This window comes from Electrophorus electricus, chromosome 8, assembly GCF_041902795.1.
Source record: "Electrophorus electricus isolate QZ-2024a chromosome 8, ASM4190279v1, whole genome shotgun sequence".
NCBI lineage: Eukaryota > Metazoa > Chordata > Actinopteri > Gymnotiformes > Gymnotidae > Electrophorus > Electrophorus electricus.
The window spans coordinates 23,205,247-23,225,000 of NC_137504.1; the positions used below are offsets into that span (position 1 = coordinate 23,205,247).

Consider the following 19,754-nt stretch of genomic DNA (forward strand, 5'->3'; position numbering starts at 1 on the left):
CTATCCTCCTCATGACTTGCTTTGACAAGTCCTCTTGACAAGTTTGTTTAGATGAAGAATGCATCTGCTAGCATAATTTCAGATAAATTGTTCCAAAGTGTGGCCACTGATATGTCATGTCTTACAAAATGAATTGGTTTTTCCAGTAAGATTTGGTTGTCACAGCAATAAACAATTTAGTTATTGGACTAGGTTCCTCTTTGACAATGTAAATTTGAAGATAAAGTGATTTTTCCTCGTTTTCTGTGAGTGCAGTGGACCAAGTGGGGAATGTTTCTCCCCAAAATATCATATATGGAATTAAATTTGTCACAAACTACTTAACCAATGCAAAATATAGTGTATGTTGTCCACTTCTCAGGGCAGTTTACAGATTTAAAAATGGTGATTGGATGGCTGAGATACAATGGTTTAAGTCATCTAAAATTTGAATGGGCTGACTAAAGAGGTTTAATCACTAACTTCTTAATGCCTGTTTTCATAGCAGTATTGCCTGTTAGCAAGGCTATGATGTCATCCTAATTCTTGCTTATTCTGTCTCCAGCTTCTTTGGTTTGCACTATGACCACTTTCAGTCCACTGTGTACTCCTTGTATTTGCATTTAACAACCTGTCACATCTCGATACAGTATGTTTTTTTACTCCTTTGACAGGACTTGGTCTGGGCAAGCTATCATCCTAGCATCTGTTGCTTCTTTTTTAGCATCTGTCTTAGCTTGCTGTATAGAGTCTGATTTTTTTTTTGATTTTTTTTTTTTTTACTGCTTTACTGGTTTCAGTAGCATACATTTTTATTTTAGGAAAAACAAAAACAACAACAACAGCAAGATTTTAAGAATAATCATTTGTCTGTATGGATTAATAAAGGTTATTTGACAGCTAAATTTTAAAAACTTTATGGATGGAATCTGACACACATCAGAAGTCTGGAGGTCCATATGATGAACATTTGGATGTTACCAACCTGAACCAAGAGCAAATGCTGTGTGTACAAATGTGCATTTTGGGTGATGTGAGACCTTTCCTGCTGCAAATACAGGGGTGCTTTTCAAATGAAAATAATATTTGTAAATTTTCAAGCAATACACTTATTAATTATGAAATACTAAGCAAATTATATGAAAAAAGAGTGATAAAATACTGAGATAGTGTTTTGTTTGTTTTCTATTTAGCTGCTAATAAAAATGGGTTGAATAGGTTTTTGTAAAAAATAATAGATATTAATTTTTTGGGACATTTAAAAGGCATATTTAAACAAATGCTATAAAAACACCACCAATAAAGGCATGAAAACATTCTTAATTTTCCTATTAGAAACATCTTGCTCATTTATTCCGACGCTATAAAACTTCAAACTAAAGAAAATTAACTTTAAATTGCAGAAATATAATTTGTGAAAGGTATATTTTTGTGTTTTGGAAATATATATTTTTGTGAAGGTAGAGTAAAGGAAAAAACAAAAGTGTTCATATACTGCCTACCTTATCCAACATCTGCATCTACTCTCCTGAGGTTATTATTAAGAAATAATATTTACACAATAATTTAGGTTAAAGATGCACTTAAAATTATAAATAAATCATATGTGCATGTGGTATTATACAGTAGTGTAATTAAAAAAATAAGTTAATAATATAATTATTATGATTGCCTTTTTCCAGCATAAGAGCCATGATTATAATTTAAATCATCTGCCTTTTTGGACTCTTGATTCAAAGTAAACATTTTTCCCTAGGGAATACTTTAAAGTACGAATTTAATTTGTGCAAGGGATTTTACATAATAATGAACTGGTTTCCAGGCTGTCATGGGCACTCGAGCTGTCCCAGGTGTCTAACAGGGAGGCTTCATCAGAGGAGGAGGACACTCCCCCTAAGGTGAAGGGCCCCAGAGTGCATGCGCCCACGCCTAATCCTCGTGGAGGCAAAAAGGCAGCGGCACCATTGCCTGCACCGGAACCGGGCGAAACAGCTGGTGCACTTCCCGACACGAAGGACTACACCCCCCCTCCCCCCCAGGCTGGTATGTCTCCGACCCAGCCGATGACTTGGGGACTGGCTGGGGTTCCTTCTCCCTTCTCCAGACTGTTTAATATGTGTGGTGTTGTTCATGTGCCTGTCCCCGTCACCGTGCCTGTCCGTATTACACTGAATGTACCGGTCACTTTGTTCCCCTTTGTGTCTGTGCCTGTCCCCGTTAGTGTGTGTGTCCCTGTGTCTGTCCTTGTCCTGGTCCATGTCCTTCCCCCCACTGTCCTGCCCACGCTGGCCTGTGGAGGGTTATCTGGTCCTTTTGCCTCGCCTTTTGGCGTTGGTCTCAGGGCCGCAGCCCGATAGGCTGGCGCACCGGGAGTCACACCCTTCAGTGGGGCTCTGTTACGGTACACCTCCATTGCCCCAACGTCACACTATATGTGTGTGTGTGTGTGTGTGTGTGTGTGTTTGTCTGTATTGCCACGCCCACTCGTGTCATTCACCTGATCCTTGTTGAGTGTAATTGTAATGCGTGTATATAAGTCTCGTGTCTTATCGTTAAGGTTGTCAGTGTTTGAAACAATAGCCTGCGTGCTACATATTATTGTGAATTGTTGTAATAAACGTCTGTGTCAAGGTGCCTTATCCCTGCATCCTGCTTAAACCCTCTGAACGTCACAATGTTTATCCTCACTAGATACAAGGAAATATGGATTTCTCAGTTATAGTTTGCAATGTATTTAATTTTGTTTAAAGTATTTTTATATAATTGGTATATAGCTGTTAACACAACTCTGATACACCAAGAAAGTATGCTCATTGACCCATGTTCACCTTTCATTTCATTGTGGGAGTGGTTCCTGCAGAATGGTTCTTGCATGTGTTATTACAACTTTATAAACAATATAATTACATGGTTATAGTTCAATTCATATGACATTTTTGCAGACACTAGAACATGCATGTGTTTTATGATTATTTTTGGTAAACCAAGATAAATGCGCAAATTAGCAAGAAGAAGGGACGGGACATTTGCGAGATGCTCAGGTGTTCTTTACGCCATCCTTATGAAGTGCTTGTACAGCAACTTATAGTGACATATGAAAGCACACACAAGCACCCTCCTACTGCTTCTTTCCTACATCTACTCTCAGACCTATTCTAACCTATAAAACATGTCTAACATATTAATCAAGTCTACTGGTGTGGCCCACTCTCTCCCTTTCTCTCCTGCTGATTCCAGAGTCCTCTCATTGGATAATGGAGCTGATCCTTGTGACCAATAAGAGGTGGCTAACTCTCTGTTCTCCTAGCAACAGGACTGTTTCCTTTCAGTACAACAGAGCAAACCAATATTACAACATGAATAATGGCGGGTTAACGGCTTTGCAGTGGGGGCAGGGTTGGAGCGAGTTTCTCTCTATTTCCCTCTGTCTTTCTCTCTGGTCTCCTGCCTGCTCTGCCTTTTAAACCGAATTGCTGGCCTGTCTCACACTCCCCCTATTCTCCCTTCCTCTCCTCCCTCTCTGTTGACTATCTCACTTTCTCCCTCTAGTTTTGCTCCATTTTTGCTCTCTCTCTTTCAGTCTATTTTTTTCAATCTCACCTCCCTCTCGCCCTATTACCTCCCTTCCACCCTGATCTATTTTTCTCTCTCTCTCTCTCTCTCTCTCTCTCTCTCTCTCTCTCTCTCTCTCCGTTTTGGCTGCCTGTGTGTCTCTGTCAGAGGCACACACAGGCGGCTCCTGTTTCATACTCTTAAAGGAACAGCACATTTAACTCAAGGGCTGGGCCAGGGGATTCTGGGTAACAGTGTGTACTCATTGACCCTGAAGAGGGAGAGGCACAGCACAGGGAGTCGCTGTGGAGTAGCTGTCCCACCGACCTCATTTAGCCTGCGTTTGGATACACACACACACTCCTGCTCATCAGAGAAGGTGCACATTGCAGTTGTATAGAGGATTGAGACACTACACCTAAAGACAAAAGACAAGCTAAGTGTTAATTCAAACATATTAGCCCCTGCATAATATCAGAATTCCATACTGCAGTTATGCATACACAAAAGGCAACTTGTGCAATAATCGGGACCACTGAGAAAATGCATATACTTGCGAAGGGTATAACCATGATGGGAGCAATACTTTTAAGCTTCAAAAATTCTGAATCCTCCTCTTGAGTGGCTGTTTTTTCTTCGGTCTGTTTCAGTTATGGCCAGCCACACTGCTGAGCCCTTACTCTGTCAGATCCATCAGACCATGCAGGGAGCTGTTCCATTCACTACCACCACTACTACTGCTCTACCCTGCCTCTTATCTAAAAATAATCTCCCCTAAAATATCCAAGCTCTGGTCTAGATGCAATAACAGAGGACATGCAATAAATATAGACACAAAGAAAGCAGCAGCTTGCACCCAAGGCAGCCATGATGCAAGATATTCACCCATACCCATGGCTAAGTGCTTAATACTGCACTGTAACTAGATCTGTATACTCTCCTGCCTCAGTTGTTCTACATTGTGATTGGACATTACTGCAAAGTCTTGAGCTTTGCATGGAAAGTGTCCTGAGGGGAAACTGGAGAGTGAACACGCAGGTGTTCTGTAATTGCACTGGAGACTCTCAGTCATCATATTTCTGGAAGCTCCACCAATTTGGTCGCTTTTATTATATATATATATATATATATTTGAAAGCACACTTGGTTAGTGTTAGTTTGTGTGTGTTGCTGCAGCAGGAAGAGTAGATGATGGCTGTATCTGCAAGGCCTTAATGATTCTAGTTATGTGCTTCTCTGTGGGACTCTGCTCTCCACAAAAAAATGTCTAAAAAAAATCTTGGAAATATTCATGTAACATAAACCTACTGCACACCATCTGAAGTGAACACAAATTTCAGGGTTTTTTTTTTTTTAAAGCTGGGCACTGGACACAAGATCTGGGCAGTGACTGGTAAACTAGGTCAGCCCCCGAGATACCTGATCAGTATCCCTGAAGCTTTGAACACAGATAGAAGAGCAGTGGGCCACAAGTAAGAGATTCTTCAATCACCATATTCCTCTTATACACAATGGTCACATAACACTACGGTCCCAAGATTCTGGAACTCGCATCATGCAGCTTCAGAGTGGCTTTATGGCCTTGCCATCTCTCTGTCTCCCTCTCGCTCCTCACCTCTGCTCTAGAGGAATTCTGCCGCTGGGCTTTTTAATATTCCCTGGGCTCCGGTGCGGCCCCGGCTAACACGAGCTGACACCACAGATTAACCGCAGACAGCAGGAATGCCGCAGCGCCTTTGTGCCATGTGGAGCACTGCCAACTCGACGCCTTCAGGCCGGCCTGGGCCACGGGAGAGCTCCAAGAAGAGACAGAGGAAGGAGAGAAAGAAAAAAGAAAGAGAAAGACAGAGTGGCATGTGTCTTCTAGTGACCCTTGTGCAGGAATCAGAGCAGTGTTGAGAGAGGACTACATTTCCCATAACCACCTGGAGAAAGCTGCTGCACAGAGTCTGTAAACTCATTTGTCAGTGCCTAATCATGACCCGAGGCAAGCTGCAAGAAGGCTTGTTGGGGGTTTGTTAATAAAACGAAGGGCTGAATGGGAGTTAATGACAAAAACAGATCTTCCATTGGCTGTGCACGTTTATTTACTTTTAGATAGTCTCATCGACTTCTTTAGAACACAAAAATGAAACATGATGAAGCAAGTGCAAAAATAAAGTCCATAGCTAGGGCCATCTGCAGCCATCTTTGTTAGTGATATCAGCTACAAATATGCTAGATCTAGAAAAGAGCAGAACTATAGCTATTCTATGTTGCCATATAGTAATCAGAGCCACACTATCACTAACAGGGAGAAACAGTTGACACTTAAAATGTAAGCACTCTCAGAGTAGTGTTAATTTTTAAAACCTAGCAGAGTAGCCTGTTAACAAGAATAAGCTTTGCTTGGTTGTTAACAAGCCTTTACACTGTGTCCAGTTCATCAATTTTGTATTGATCTTTTAAATATTTTTGCCTTTGATCACATTAGCTTTGCTAAAGTTTGCAAACATTAAGCTATAAGTATGTAGTTTATTTAAGCTAGACGTATGTTTTTATAGTTGATTCACTATAGTTTATTCATTATATTGGCTTAATTTTTAGTGAGTTATCCCATTTACCATGGAGGGTGCCAAAATAAAAGAACTCCTGTGGAGCTCACGAGATGTGACTTGCCTGGAATGACTCATTCTTAAAGGGAGGTAATTCACCCAGCTCTGCAATGGTTTCTGGCATGTTTTAGAGAACATAAAAGAACTTGTCTATTATGCTGTCAAATATGAATGATCAGACTCAAATTGGTCTTAAAATGTGCAATAAAAATCACAGATCTCAAAACATCTGAAAGTACATGTGCCCCTTAAGTGTGATGGGCATGGCGCCTCTTGTATTAACTATATTCATCATTATCCTATCCATTCATTATTTATTTAATGCATTTAGAGTATGCTGTAATAAATATAATGAATGATAAATAACCACCTTAAATTGTGCTTTATAAATGGTTATTATACACGACCATGTATAAATGGCTATTTGTGTGTTTCAGTTATTTATATAGCAACCACCCGATTTTCTGATATATTACAAAATCTAATTGTGCCAAAATTAAGATGCATGTTGGGAAAGTGACTCTGTCCCTCTAATTCCTGCATTGTGATGGTTCAAAAAGTCCAAACTTCTGATCCACTGCCGTGGCTTATCTGTTTCCAGGCATGACGGGAAGCTTGGCGTGAGCTAGCCCCTGCAGGGATAGAAGGGAGACCCTGCAGTGCCAGTAGCATAGCCACAGACACCTGGCATTTTGTTGGTGGTCAGAGTTGCTATGGTAACCTCACCAAGACTCTGTTAAGAGTCTCCTGAAACAACAGAGTTTTGGACTGCATAGGTGTCCCCATTAGGTTAGGTTTGCACTGACATAATAATGCTCTGCATTCTGTTGAAACATTTAAGTATATTGATTTAAAATGTACATTTTATCATGGTATTGGGTCAGCTTCTTTATATTTTTGCATAAACTAAGTAGCATGGCTTTGATAAGTTTGGAAGATGTTTTATTTAAAATGGATGAGTTAGCAAAGAAGCAGCAGGGAAAAGTAACAGGAGAGAACAGAAAGAAACAGAAAGAGAGGGATAAGAAATGAAACAGAAAGGTATTATGCAGCCCAAGAGGAATCTGTCTTTTGCAGATTGGGGAGATTGGGGGGTGGGGGGCATTACATAGAAAGATTCAAAAGTGTGTGTGTGTGTGTGTGTGTGTGTGTGTGTGTGTGTGTGTGTGTGTGTGTGTGTGTGTGTGTGAGAGAGAGAGAGAGAGAGAGAGAGAGAGAGAGAGAGAGAGAGAGAGAGAGTGGTGGGGAGAGAGAAAGGGAAAGGGAGAAAGGGAGAAAGTGAGAAGGGTGGGACAACAACTTGTGGCACTATAAAGAAGAGCTGAACCAAATCGGGTGAAAAAGAGGGAAAATAGCAAGTTAAAAGAAGGAAAGATGAGGGTAAAGGAGAACAAACCTCAAGGGGAATGAAAGACTCACCAAGCAGAGAGGCCCAGGAGAGGGTCTGACAGACAAGAAGACACAAAGCCAGTGAAAGCCAGAGAGAGTGAGAAAGAGCGAGAGAGGAAGAAAGAACAAAAGAAAGGTTTGAAAAACCAAACCTCTCTGGAAATGAACTGATGTAAAATGAAAAAGAAAAAGGCCCTAGCTGCTCAAACAGACAGAGCCACCGCAAAACCTTTGGAAAGGCACCAAACTTGGGGGGCAAAGCTAAAGAACTGCCCATGAAGTGAACCCTTTCCAAATGTTTGTGGAAGATTACTGTGCTTGGGATAGCATCTGACCACATTCTTGTTAGTACAACTTTCAGCAGGCAGCCAGGGAACTGGAAAGGGGGTGTACTATTTGACTTCAGCTTAAGTTTTAACAAGTTACAACATGTTTCACTGTATGAAAGTGATATATGGCTGTTACTGTACCAGGCACACTGTAAAAGCAGTTTATTGGTTATGCTACAGCAGTGGAATGTGGAGGTTAATGTGTGTGTGTGTGTGTGTGTGTGTGTGTGTGTGTGTGTGTGTGTGTGTGTGTGTGTGTGTGTGTGTAAGTGAGGTAGAGTACAATAAAAGGGGTTTACATATCCCATGGAGCAAGCGGTTATGGTTTTACTGGTTGCCAGTGGAGTGCTTTTACATGTTACTACTGCTGAATGATGGCCATCGTCGACCTTTGATTTACTACAAATATTTAATAGAACAATACAGTTCTATTAAATAATACAGCAAATCCATTACATGGTAAGTTATTCTATGATATGATAACATTCTATCACTGCTACTTGAATATAATGCTGAAATATAATTCTGGCACATTCAGTCATTAATACTGATGATTTTTCTATTTCCTTCTAGACTTGCAAGGCAGTCTCTAGCAAAACCACCTCCAAAAGCTGTAGTGGACAGATGTGCATTCCTTCTTTTCCACTGGAAAGCTTTCCATTTTCCCCAAGTATTTTTACCACAGATGCATGAAGAGAACCTATAAGAGAACCAAAAGTAATGTATCTAATATGGAATGTCAGCCTTGAGTCGTGTTCCACAAGCTGTTCAATTGGCATTGCAAACCATTATCTCTACTGTGTTTATTTTCCGCCTGCAGGCTGAATAAACTCATAAAGAATACAGTTTCCTGCTGATGACTATACTGTAGTGTTCCCTCCCATTAGCGTTGAATGGCATTTGTAAAAAATGAGAGAGACGGACTTACACTACGCAGACGTGCTTGCACACACACATGCAGGTGCATGTGTTTTTGGATTTTTTTTGTTTTGTTTTTATGTACTTTGTTGAGATGTAGAGTCATGCATACATGTCACATATACTTAATAACAGCTTTCTAAGACTAATCACAAACCCAAACCTAATCTTAATCTCAGTAACCAGTTGTTTTATGGACTCGGTATAGAAAAAAAAAATTGTCTGGTTTTCCTATATAATAAGGACATTGTTCAGAAGAATATATGGGACAGACTACAGAGGAGCAAAGCATCATTTAAAATCATTAGCATGTGTAATGCTAAGCCCTTTCTTCTAAACATATATCACAGTCAACAGTTGCAAAAAGCAGATCTACACTATACTAGTATTACTTTAAAAATTGACAGCAAGTAGAGCTGTCAATGGCAGACAACCAAATCACTGATTTCTGCCATTAAGTCCCGTCACAAATGTTAAGCACTAAAATTAGCAAATGTTATCTTACGTATGCTTTTCAAAACTGTTTTCAGAACTGTGTGTGTGTTTTTCTTGTGTGTGTGTAATTTTTTGTCTGTGGCTTAAGTAAAAGCAGGTTATTGAAAGTCTGCACTAGCTGAAATGAAAACAGAGATAAGATCAAGACTCCTTAAGTGCTGGAAGGTAACATAATAATATGCTGGCCTTGCAGATTTTAATATCTTTGAATGACTCTTGCATGTCATCCTGTTTTCCCCAATGGTATCCAGTGTTATATATACAACAGATAAAGTGCTGAAAAAATCTATTTCTGGACTCGCAACAGTACCTCTCCTGTCTGAGTTACCCAAACACAGGCAACATGAGAAGAAGCATGGTCCCCTTGTATGCTCCCTGTATCTCATTCTCTGTGTATCTGTCTCTTTTTCTCTATGTATCTGTCTGTCTATGAATGCTTCTCTCTGACAAACACTAACAAACTCGAAGGCTTTTAAATCAGAGGACAAAGATCTGCATGTCACCCAGTAGTACATAACAGCAACACATAAACCATGTTTTAAGGTAAATGCTCTTACACAGCACACAGCATAAACATAAATCTTTGTGACTTTTCATATCGATACATTAAGTGCTGTTGCTGTGGTTACAAGGCTCGTGGAGCATTTTAATGCATCACCTCACACTCGTGGGTCATAAAAGTTCAACCAAGATGTATCTTTGTGTTGCTCATGTGTGTTAATCAATGTGAATTCATGTGTATTACTATGAGCTGGAATTTAGTTGCTGGATTCCCTACAAATTAAGTCATAAGAAAAAGTACACATACCAAACCTGAAACTAGCCCTAACTTTAAACATTCATGCTTTGTATATGAGTTTTAATTGTGAGATTATATTGGATAAGTAATTAAATATTATAGTACTTTGGCATCTTCACTTGCCAACATGTAACAAAAACAAAAGTATGTGTTTGTGATGAAGTATATATTTTATGTAGTAAAAGTTCAGCAATTTAATTACCATAGACATTATACAATAAATGGTAGGGTGACAGAGCCACTGCTAATTTACAAGTAGCATTATTTTGTAAGTCTGCAAGGATGATTACACTAGACATACATTATCTGTGGTTTAACATCACTTTTCACAGCAATTGTATAATATAATATTACTGTAATAAAGTAAGCAAATATGTTTCTTAATCTTAATATATTCTTGAATCTAGTCACTTACATTCCATTGATATTTACTGATCATGAAATTAAGTCATTATTCTTCAAACTTTAAGGATAAATACAAGATCAGCAAAGAGATGAAAAATGACTGGTGACTTTCTTTCATGCACATTTAACCAAATGTTTATCCTAATAAATATAGTGTGCATATAACTTGATTTGGAAGGCACACAGTCACAAGTATTTTATTGTACTAGCAGTTCAACACACAAAGCAAGAGATGAAGAATGCACATCTTACCGTCTCCCACCCTATATTACACCTTAACATTGTCTGAACAGGATGAATCTAACTTACAAAGAGTAAGAGTAAATGTGTCTACATGCAGTGCTGCTGTGTGCAATTTTTAATTTCCCCTTGCAATCTGTAACATGGCACCTGATAGCTATGGATACAAAACAGTGTCTTTAAGAAGTACTGTGTTAAAAAAAAAAAGCAGTGTGCTCATATGAGGACAACGGGTTAATCCCTACAAATTTGCAAGTCCTTATGTAAGGATATAGCAGTCTCATGAGGATAATCTAGATCTTGCTGTCGCCTTCCTGTTTTAAAGTCTGACAGGGTTAATCTCTGCAAAGGAGCTTTGGGAATTTCTAGCATATGCAAACAACAGGCCCTGAGGTTCCGTGTGTTGAAATTTAATTCAGTCAAATTGTGCATACACTCAAATCCATGCAAACCCATTGGTCTGTGAAACTTCATCTCAACCTGAAAAACCGTAGACCACACATGCGTTTTTCCACCAGTGGCTTAAACATAGCACTGCTGCTGATAGAAGCGAATAACATAGATAAAGGTTCACTGTGACTTCATTCAGCTATGATTCATTTATCATAAGTGACACAAATGAACCAGACTGCTGATCTAAGATGGTAGCCTTCCATAAGACCAATGGACTGAATTTTGGACTGATCAGTTTGCAGCCAATTTGGAACCAAAAGAGCATGTAGTGTAGTGAATGCTCCCTCTAAGGTCTGTTCTGTGGTGGTGTGTTGGCTGGACTCTGGTCTGGAAGCTGATGGCATGTCGAGGGAACCTGCTTACTGAGAGGATTAGCGACAGGGCCGATAATCAGGCTTAGTATAAAAAATCCATTCAGCCGTGCCGAGATTAGCTATGAATTATGAGGGCTCGCCAAAAACACATCGGGACAGTACCCAGTGCCACACTGTCTGAACAAAAGCCAGCGGAGAGACTGTGGAGAAGGTCACACACTTTCCGATCTCAGCGAATGGTTGGATGGACTGAAGATGTCAAACTGCAATGGGGTCTGAGTCGTTCAGACACGTGCCAAGTGGAGAAAAGCAGCTTCATGGGCTACACCTGATAAAGAGCTGCTCCAAAATGACCTGTGATGTATTTCCCTGGGCACAGATTCCAAGTTTAATATGGGGGACACTATACTCCTCCAAGCCAATGACACAAGGAGATAAAGGGACAACCGCAGGCCCAGGGCAGAAAAATTAAAAAAAAACTGTCAGAGGGAAAACTGACATGGAGAAGAAGAGGGCACTAGTGGCAGGTGAGGTGGAGCTCTAAATAGCATCGCCTCGGGAAAACGATGGAAACCACAATGGAAGAAGATGTCACATGGGAAGACTGATTTGAAATGTCTGCGGACAGCAGAGGTGGAAGGGTGTCATGTTTAATGCCACTTGCGGTAGCTCGCATAAGCGCATGCGCACATGCACACAAATCTCTCTCACTCGTTCTTCCCTTATGATTCCGCATCTCTGCCTCACTACTAATGGATCATGTGTGTTTGGTCTCTCACCATGTTTAAACCTTCCTGTACGTGTGTTTTTTTCATAGAGGAACTAATAAGCTCAAACCCGTCAGGCGTTTAGGTTTGACTCCCCCAGCAGGGTTGGCCCACTGTAATCCAGCCTTTGATGATACACACTGCGCTGAGACAAGTGAAAGGTCTGGTGAAGCGTTACGTAGTGTCTCTGACAAAGTAAAATCCACGGTCTATTTGAATGTGAAAATCCACTTTTTTCTCGCATTCCACTGCTTACACCATTCTGCTAACTGCATCACTTCCTGATACTCTTAAAGGGGCATGGGTCCTGGATGTCTCAATTGCCCCAGAGACTCATTGGGGCCGCTACACAGGGGCCACAATGAGATGAACACTGGACTGTTTAATCACAGGGTTTACTTCAGGTCAATTTAGCTGTCGGATCCATCTTTTACAACAGACACACAAAAATACTCATCATGCACTGGTGCATATATATGCATGTACACATATTAACCAAGCCATGCATCCATACTCTCTCTCTGTTACTCTTACAGTGGGGGGTTATCTGTTTATGTGCCCACTTCATCTCATACATAAATACAGACATACATGTACATGTATGTACACACACACACACACACACACCCACACACACACACACACACACACACACACACACACACACACACACACACACACACACACACACACACACACACACACACACTCACACTCACATTTGGGTAGAGTGAGGCTAGAGCAGACTCAATCAATACTGTCTCCACAGAGAGCAGCTGTTGGCCAGGTTCTTCAGCAGCACTCTGCTGTCGCTATGGCGACACAGCCTGCTTTCGACAGCTGGATGAAGATGGTGTACGCGTGCGTGTATGGGAGTGTGTGTCTGTGTGTGTGTGTGTGTGTGAGAGAGAGAGAGAGAGAGAAAAGGAGAGAGTGTGTATGCATGTGTGTTGATGATTAATTTGTGTCCAGCACTTCCTGCTCTGCCATATGTCCTCATCCCCTAGGTGCCATATTGCTACACCAGGGTAAGTCAGCTACAGAAAGCACATCACCAGTATGCCATAAATGACTTTTGGCTCATATTGACCTAATCATTCACAACACAGCAACGGCTGAAACAGCATCAAGACTTTCTTTTGCTAGCTTATGTGGGCTACAGTAGCTAAGCATGGGTACAGGAAAAGATCTTCAGCATCATTATTGTCCAAAATCCATGTTATGTTAGCATCAAAAATAGCTCTAAATAATAATTTTAGCTCTAAACATTTTTAAAAACAGCTATTTAATGCACAGTGATTTTTTAAACAATGATCAGTCAACACAGAACCTTCTCCTAAGACACTAGCCCAGGTTCACAGCAGCAATAACAATTCAGTTACATCCTGGAGTCGTCTGAATTCCTCATTGTAATGTAACATTAGTCATGTGACATTTCAGGAGCCAATATTAAAATGATCCTTTTGTTCATTTGTGCATCCCATGTCTGGTTTACATGTCTTGCATAAATATTGTCAGAACCATCACAAGAATTGGAACATTTATATAATGTCCAAGTAATCTCGGTGCAGTATAATGATAGTATCAAGGTGTGGCCTGATGAGGAGGGACCTGCTCCCACCAGTGCAAGAGGCATGAAGAGGCATAGGTAGGCATGAAGGGAACCTCCTAACAGCAGTGCCCTGACCCCAATCCTGTGTTCCAAAGCAAAGTGGGAGATGGTATATTAAAGGTGCAGGAAAAAGGAGGAGGAAGCCTGTGAAGGGAGTAAAAACATGGTGGCAATTGGTAGAGGTGATCCAGCTCATAACAGGCATACAGAGATATTTTTATATAAGATTAGCATTAAAATGTTTCTTACATTTCTTACACATTATACAATTTCTTACACATTGTAAAATAATATAAAACACTCACTCAAAACAACATAATACATTCACACTTTATTAGAAACCCCTTGTGTGTGTGTGTGTGTGTGTGTGTGTGTGTGTGTGTGTGTGTGTGTGTGTGTGTGTGTATATATATATATAGTTAGAGTCCATTCTGTTGTAAGGTCAAATCAAAACCAAGACTGCAATTTTCGGGAGGTCCCTACTGTAGAATAAATGACCCAGTTCACCTAGTGAATAAACCACACTGTACTCCACCAATCTCCTATAGGCTTAAATTACACAGTTCACTTAGTGAATGAATCACACTGCACTCCACACTGTAATCTCCTTTAGGTTTTTCACCACTTCTTTGTGCTCCTACCCCTTTTTTAGCCATTTATAATTTCTAGTTATAAATTATAGTTAAAAACTGAACTATAAATATAATATAATACATAAATACAAACTACACAAGGTCATAGAAAGTCATATACCAACTAGCCAACTAGAACATCCAAAGAGCTAAAAGATACATTAAAACAGCTACAACAACTATGGCATCCAATAATGCCATGGTCGATATGAGATATTAAAATGCTATAAAATGAGATATTAAAATGCTACAAAATGCTACAACAGTAATAAAGTTACAAAACATGACAGTCATAAATATTTATAATTTACATTTAAAAGTCTGATAGCTTTAGCCAGTGTTTCATTTCTGAGACTATTAGTTCATGAATCAGTGCATGGCAATTGGATTTGAAGGAAAAGAAAACAAATCACTTGTTTACATTTTTAATTTTCTTTCCTTCCATTTTCCATAAAGTATTATTGCTCCTCATTAAAACTGTTTTGTCTCTAGACGTTTTTATAGTAATTATTTTAAAGAAATTATTCAACTATTTACTATTTTAAGTAATTAAACCATTTATTTACCAATTTATTTATCTAAAAACATATAGTCTATGCATTAATTAAATCTAGTTTCACATTAATTTTGACATTAATGTCCTTATTTTACATTATACTGTAATTTTAAACTGTATTATTTACCTCTCTTAATCTTTGTCTCACTTTCTTGCTCTGTCTGCCTCTCTCTGTACAACATTTTTGTAATTTATGTTTTTGAATAGACAATGAATAATTTAGATAAGGCGGCATTAAAGTTTATAAGATTACCTAATACAAACCTCACCATTATGTAGCCTAAGCTACGTGCAACTTTGGCATTTGCTATTTTTAGGGAAGCCAAAGTGTCTAAAGTGTGTGTTGGGCCATTGTAGTAACATGAGAGGGTCCCAGTCCTTAGCTAGTAGAGCTAGTCTGAGATCAGTCTGAGAACCTGTCATGTTGCTGCTGTTTTGCTTTGAATTTTAGGAGTTACAGGGAGATCAAAATACAAGGTGTGGAGCTTGGTGTTCACACAGCTGGTTACTGTAACGTATGTTAGTCATTCTGTAGCCGTTCATCAGTTTGACCAGAGTTTGATTGGTTGGTTTCTTCTTTGTGTAACCATTCATTCTCAACCCAGCAGTGGTAGTGACGTACAAAACCCAGCAACACAAATTGGGCTCATATATTTGGCATTTGTAAAAAGTGGCTGGTAAGTACAAAATTTTAAGTGAAAGTGCTAATGCAGAGTTCCAGCAACATCCAGCAGCCATAGAGTCTGCAATCTTTCAGCACTACCAGCACATATCATTGCCAATTATGTCATTTATTAGAATCAGTTCTTGTACAGTGTCTTAATAAATGCAGTCGACAGGCAATGTGCTCAGAGCAGAAAACATGGATGAATGAGCTCAGAGCAGAAAACATGTTATCTATTTTGCCATGTCAGAGACCTTCAGCCTGTTGCATTTAGCTGCTTCGCCTTTAGCAGCTGTGTGAGCACTTGGCTGGGTTAATGTTATGGCTTAATTGTTATGGTACCAGAAACTGTGTACAGGTCCTTAACGAATGCCTTACTTACATTGTCTAGAGGTACAATTATCTATTAGCTAACTAGCTAACTTTAGTTATTTAACTGGGGCACTCCAGAATACTGGAGATGGAAGTTCACCTAGTTAAGATGGTTACTACTAAACTGTATCCCATAATGTGTAAATCCAATCCTACCCATAATTATTCCCATATTATAATTTCATAAAAAGAAAAACATAATAGAATAGAATGTCTTGAACTACAAAAGTTGTTTCATAATTAGTTTCAATAATTAGCAAACCACATACATTTAATTGTGATTTATTTTTTAGTTGGATTCCAAACAGGGAAGTAACAAGCAAGTGACAAACAAGCCACAGAAAAGTGATTGATGCAAAAACGAGGGGGTGAGACAGAAATGGGGAGAGAGGGAATACACCGCAGAAAGACGGCGTGAGTGCACAGAGCAGGAGGGAGGGAGAGAGGGAGCACTGCACCTCACATTCCACTATCATTCGCCCCTCGAAAAAGAGGGGAGGGAAAAAACAGAATAGAGAAAAGCTACAGCACACACAGGGCTCCTGTCTGGTTTCTATGGCAACCGTGAGGCTATTATCGTACCTTGCTATTCATTATGAAAGGACTTCGGTTGACAGGGGGGGCTGGATGAGGTGGGGGGGCATTGTGTGTGCAAACTGGGTGGGAAAGAAGATAGTAGGAGTCGAAAAAGATTAGAGAACTGATTTTGGAAACATAAAATAATATTTTACTATATATATATATATATATATATATATATATAAATTTGCATGTTTCCAAAATCAGTTCGCTAATCTTTTTATACATATATATATATATAGTATTACATTACTCTGTGGTCTTGTTGGCTTATTTATTCATTTGTTAGAAATGTTACACAGGTGGGCTTTGCCTGGTTTTCGTCCTCCTAGCTGGCTCAGGACACCAGAGGCTGTGGCTAACTCCTGAGACTCCCTGTGTCCCCACACAAACCCAGAGAGGAGGGAGTGAGAAAGTGAGACAGAGAAAGAGACCAACAGACAACATACGGGAGAAAGATAGAGGAGAGCGGCAAGCTGGAAAAGAAACGAAGCAAGAAAAAAGAGGTTAGAACAGCACTTGCATAAAGCCACTGGCTACTTATGTCTCTGCTCTGTGGTGTGGAACAGCGCCCTTTAACAGGAGATGGAGGCAGAACGTGAGTGCTTGTGCAGTGCTGGGAGACTTCATGGAGTACTTCTAATCACGCACTCTAACACCATTTTCAAGCTGGGAACAGTACAGCTACTCTTACTGAGTGTAAAATATTAACAATGTTACAGTAATGATGGTACCAAAAAAAGAAGATTTGCGAGGCCACATACAGGCTTTGTGGCAGTGTGTATGTGAGTAAGAGCGAGAGACAGAGAGAGAGAGAGAGAGAGAGAGAATGGAACTGTGTAAGCAGGTCTCGTCCATCTCATCACTTCTTAATGTCCCCCTCTTGTCTCTTCCTCTAGACCTGAATGACTAAAATGTCATTTCCTGCAGCTCCATCTTCAATAACAGTTTTTATTTTTTGTACATTTGGACAGCAAAACAAATTCACAGACGTGAACCTGATGCAATGAAGCTGAAGTGGCGGGTAGGAACACATTTATGTGATTTCAGCATCCTTGGCTTCTGCCGCATTTAGTTTTTACTCCCAAGATTAAAATATTCCAAATGTTGACTAACATGTTTTGATCACCTATATTTATCCTACTGTTATTCTATTGTTTGGTTTGCACACACACATACACACAAACACACACACACACACACACACACACACATACACACGCACATGCACACGCACATGCACACGCACACACACACACACACACACACACGCACATGCACACGCACACACATATGCACACACACACACACATGCACACGCACACACACGCACACACACACACACGCACATGCACACACACACACTCCATTGCAAGGTTCTGGATAGAGTGTTTCTCTAGCGGTTGTGCCTGCCTCTGGCTGTGGAGGCTGGCTTGTCTCAGCTCTGTTCTAGCAAAGTAGGGCAAAAGCCATGTGAGGACAGAGAAAGGCGAGAGAGTAAGAGAGAGAGAATGAGCAGGAGGGAGGGAGGGAGAGAGTGAGGGAGCAAGAAATGAGAAGAATGTGAGCGAACAGAAGGATTAAATAGCGCCAACTGCAACCACAGTGCTGGATATTTCCAATAGCAGATATTTTCGGTCCACCCACTCAAAAGGCAACCCATCATGTACTTTACAAGGACACAAATACCCCTCCCAAGGCTTGCGTACATCCACCACATCTCCACAACAACCTTTTCCTCTGCCTAGAAGAGTGTAGAAGTTTCAGCAACATGGCTTACTGAACCATTGCTTTCCATAGCAATCAGCCGAGTTCTCTGCTCCACTTCTTAAAGGTGAACCTCTCCGGAACTTTCCAGATTGGGCCAGCCTCTGGATGTAGCACAGGCCCCACAGTGACAATTCCAGATTTTGTTTGCAGTGTATTTTTTCCATGCTGTGTCACGTCAATTAAATATTGCATTGTGTGATAGTTTTTTGCCTTGTTTTTGTTTTGTCTTGTTTTTGTTTTTTGTTTTCGATCTGATGAAATGTTGAGAAAATGATAGAGCTCTGACGATGAGAGTGAAAATTCAGGGTGGACACTGTGCTTCGTTTTCGGGCCACATGAGAGATTATTTGATATCACAAAGCTATGAGGAGCCTTCTTCCATTTGACTGTCAGGAAGTCAGTTATATGTAATAAAATGGCAAATATATTACTTATTGCAATTTAAATCAGTTTGGTGTTTTCTTGGGTAGACCGTATAGAGCTGAACATGGAGCTCCATCTTAGAACATATGGCAGAACAGGGCAGTCTGTCAGTCAGAGATGAGGACGTCTTCTCACTGCAATAAACACACACACACTCTCACTCACACACATGGGAAAGGCAAAGAAAATGGTCAATCCTGTGACTGAACTGTAAATTTCAGATCAAAATTTTCAGATTAAAATTTGTAAAATTAAAGGAATGCAGCAATGTTTACCTTAAATTGAGATATTTCAACGTAATAAACAAGAAATATTAAAGAATATTATTTGACAAAATATGCAAAAATGTAATGTTAACATTTTTGCTTGTGATTAGTAATATTGCAGGTAAGTGTATGTGGGGAGGTGTGTGTGTAGCATAGGATTGTGAAATATATTGTGTTCACATTTGTGTAGTAGATTTCAGTGGAGCTCAAGGCAGTGAGGTACTGCAGTAAAATCTAGGCGTTCCCGGGGTGTGGAGGGGTACTGCAGACCAGTTACGGTGACTCAAACAGAGAGAGAAAGAAGACAGCAGCTTGCCCACTCCTAACGACAACACTTCCTCTGCATTAATAGGGCGATTGAGGGCGAGAGACTATTTTGGTCATTTTATCATTTTAGATGAACGTTTGCATTTGCAAATGGATTTCTTAAAACTTTATCCAGTATGCTTTGGTGAGAATCAATCCAGATTAAACGAAATCGAAGGAGAGAGAGAGAGGGAGCGAAGACTCCACAATAAATAATGAGGCTCTAAAAAAACCCATTCGCAGCATCCTTGAGCTACATCACCATGCTACCCTCACAATAGTACACCCAGCAATGACACCAGAGCCCCAGCGCCTTGCACACAGCACACACCCACTCACG

The 19,754-nt window shown here is 40.1% G+C and overlaps 1 protein-coding gene and 1 long non-coding RNA gene across 4 annotated transcripts in view; one reads left to right on the plus strand and one right to left on the minus strand.

The window, feature by feature from the left end:
* Positions 1-7,511: 7,511 nt before the first annotated feature.
* LOC145658901 (uncharacterized) lies at positions 7,512-8,688 on the plus strand. The gene is made up of 3 exons (XR_014124743.1): positions 7,512-7,650; positions 8,114-8,302; positions 8,417-8,688. It is a non-coding gene; the product is annotated as an uncharacterized LOC145658901 (long non-coding RNA).
* Positions 8,689-14,032: 5,344 nt separating this feature from the next.
* The window catches only part of LOC145658973 (uncharacterized), a 54,751-nt gene continuing 49,029 nt past the window's right edge, over positions 14,033-19,754 (minus strand). For all 3 annotated transcript variants that reach the window (XM_081719192.1, XM_081719193.1, XM_081719194.1), the window contains 2 exons: positions 19,746-19,754; positions 14,033-18,976 (listed from right to left, as the gene is read on the minus strand). The exon at positions 19,746-19,754 is cut by the window's right edge and continues 92 nt beyond it. In XM_081719192.1, coding sequence (XP_081575318.1) covers positions 18,847-18,976; positions 19,746-19,754 — 139 coding nt within the window. In that variant the 3' untranslated portion in view covers positions 14,033-18,846. The remainder of the gene's footprint in view (positions 18,977-19,745) is intronic.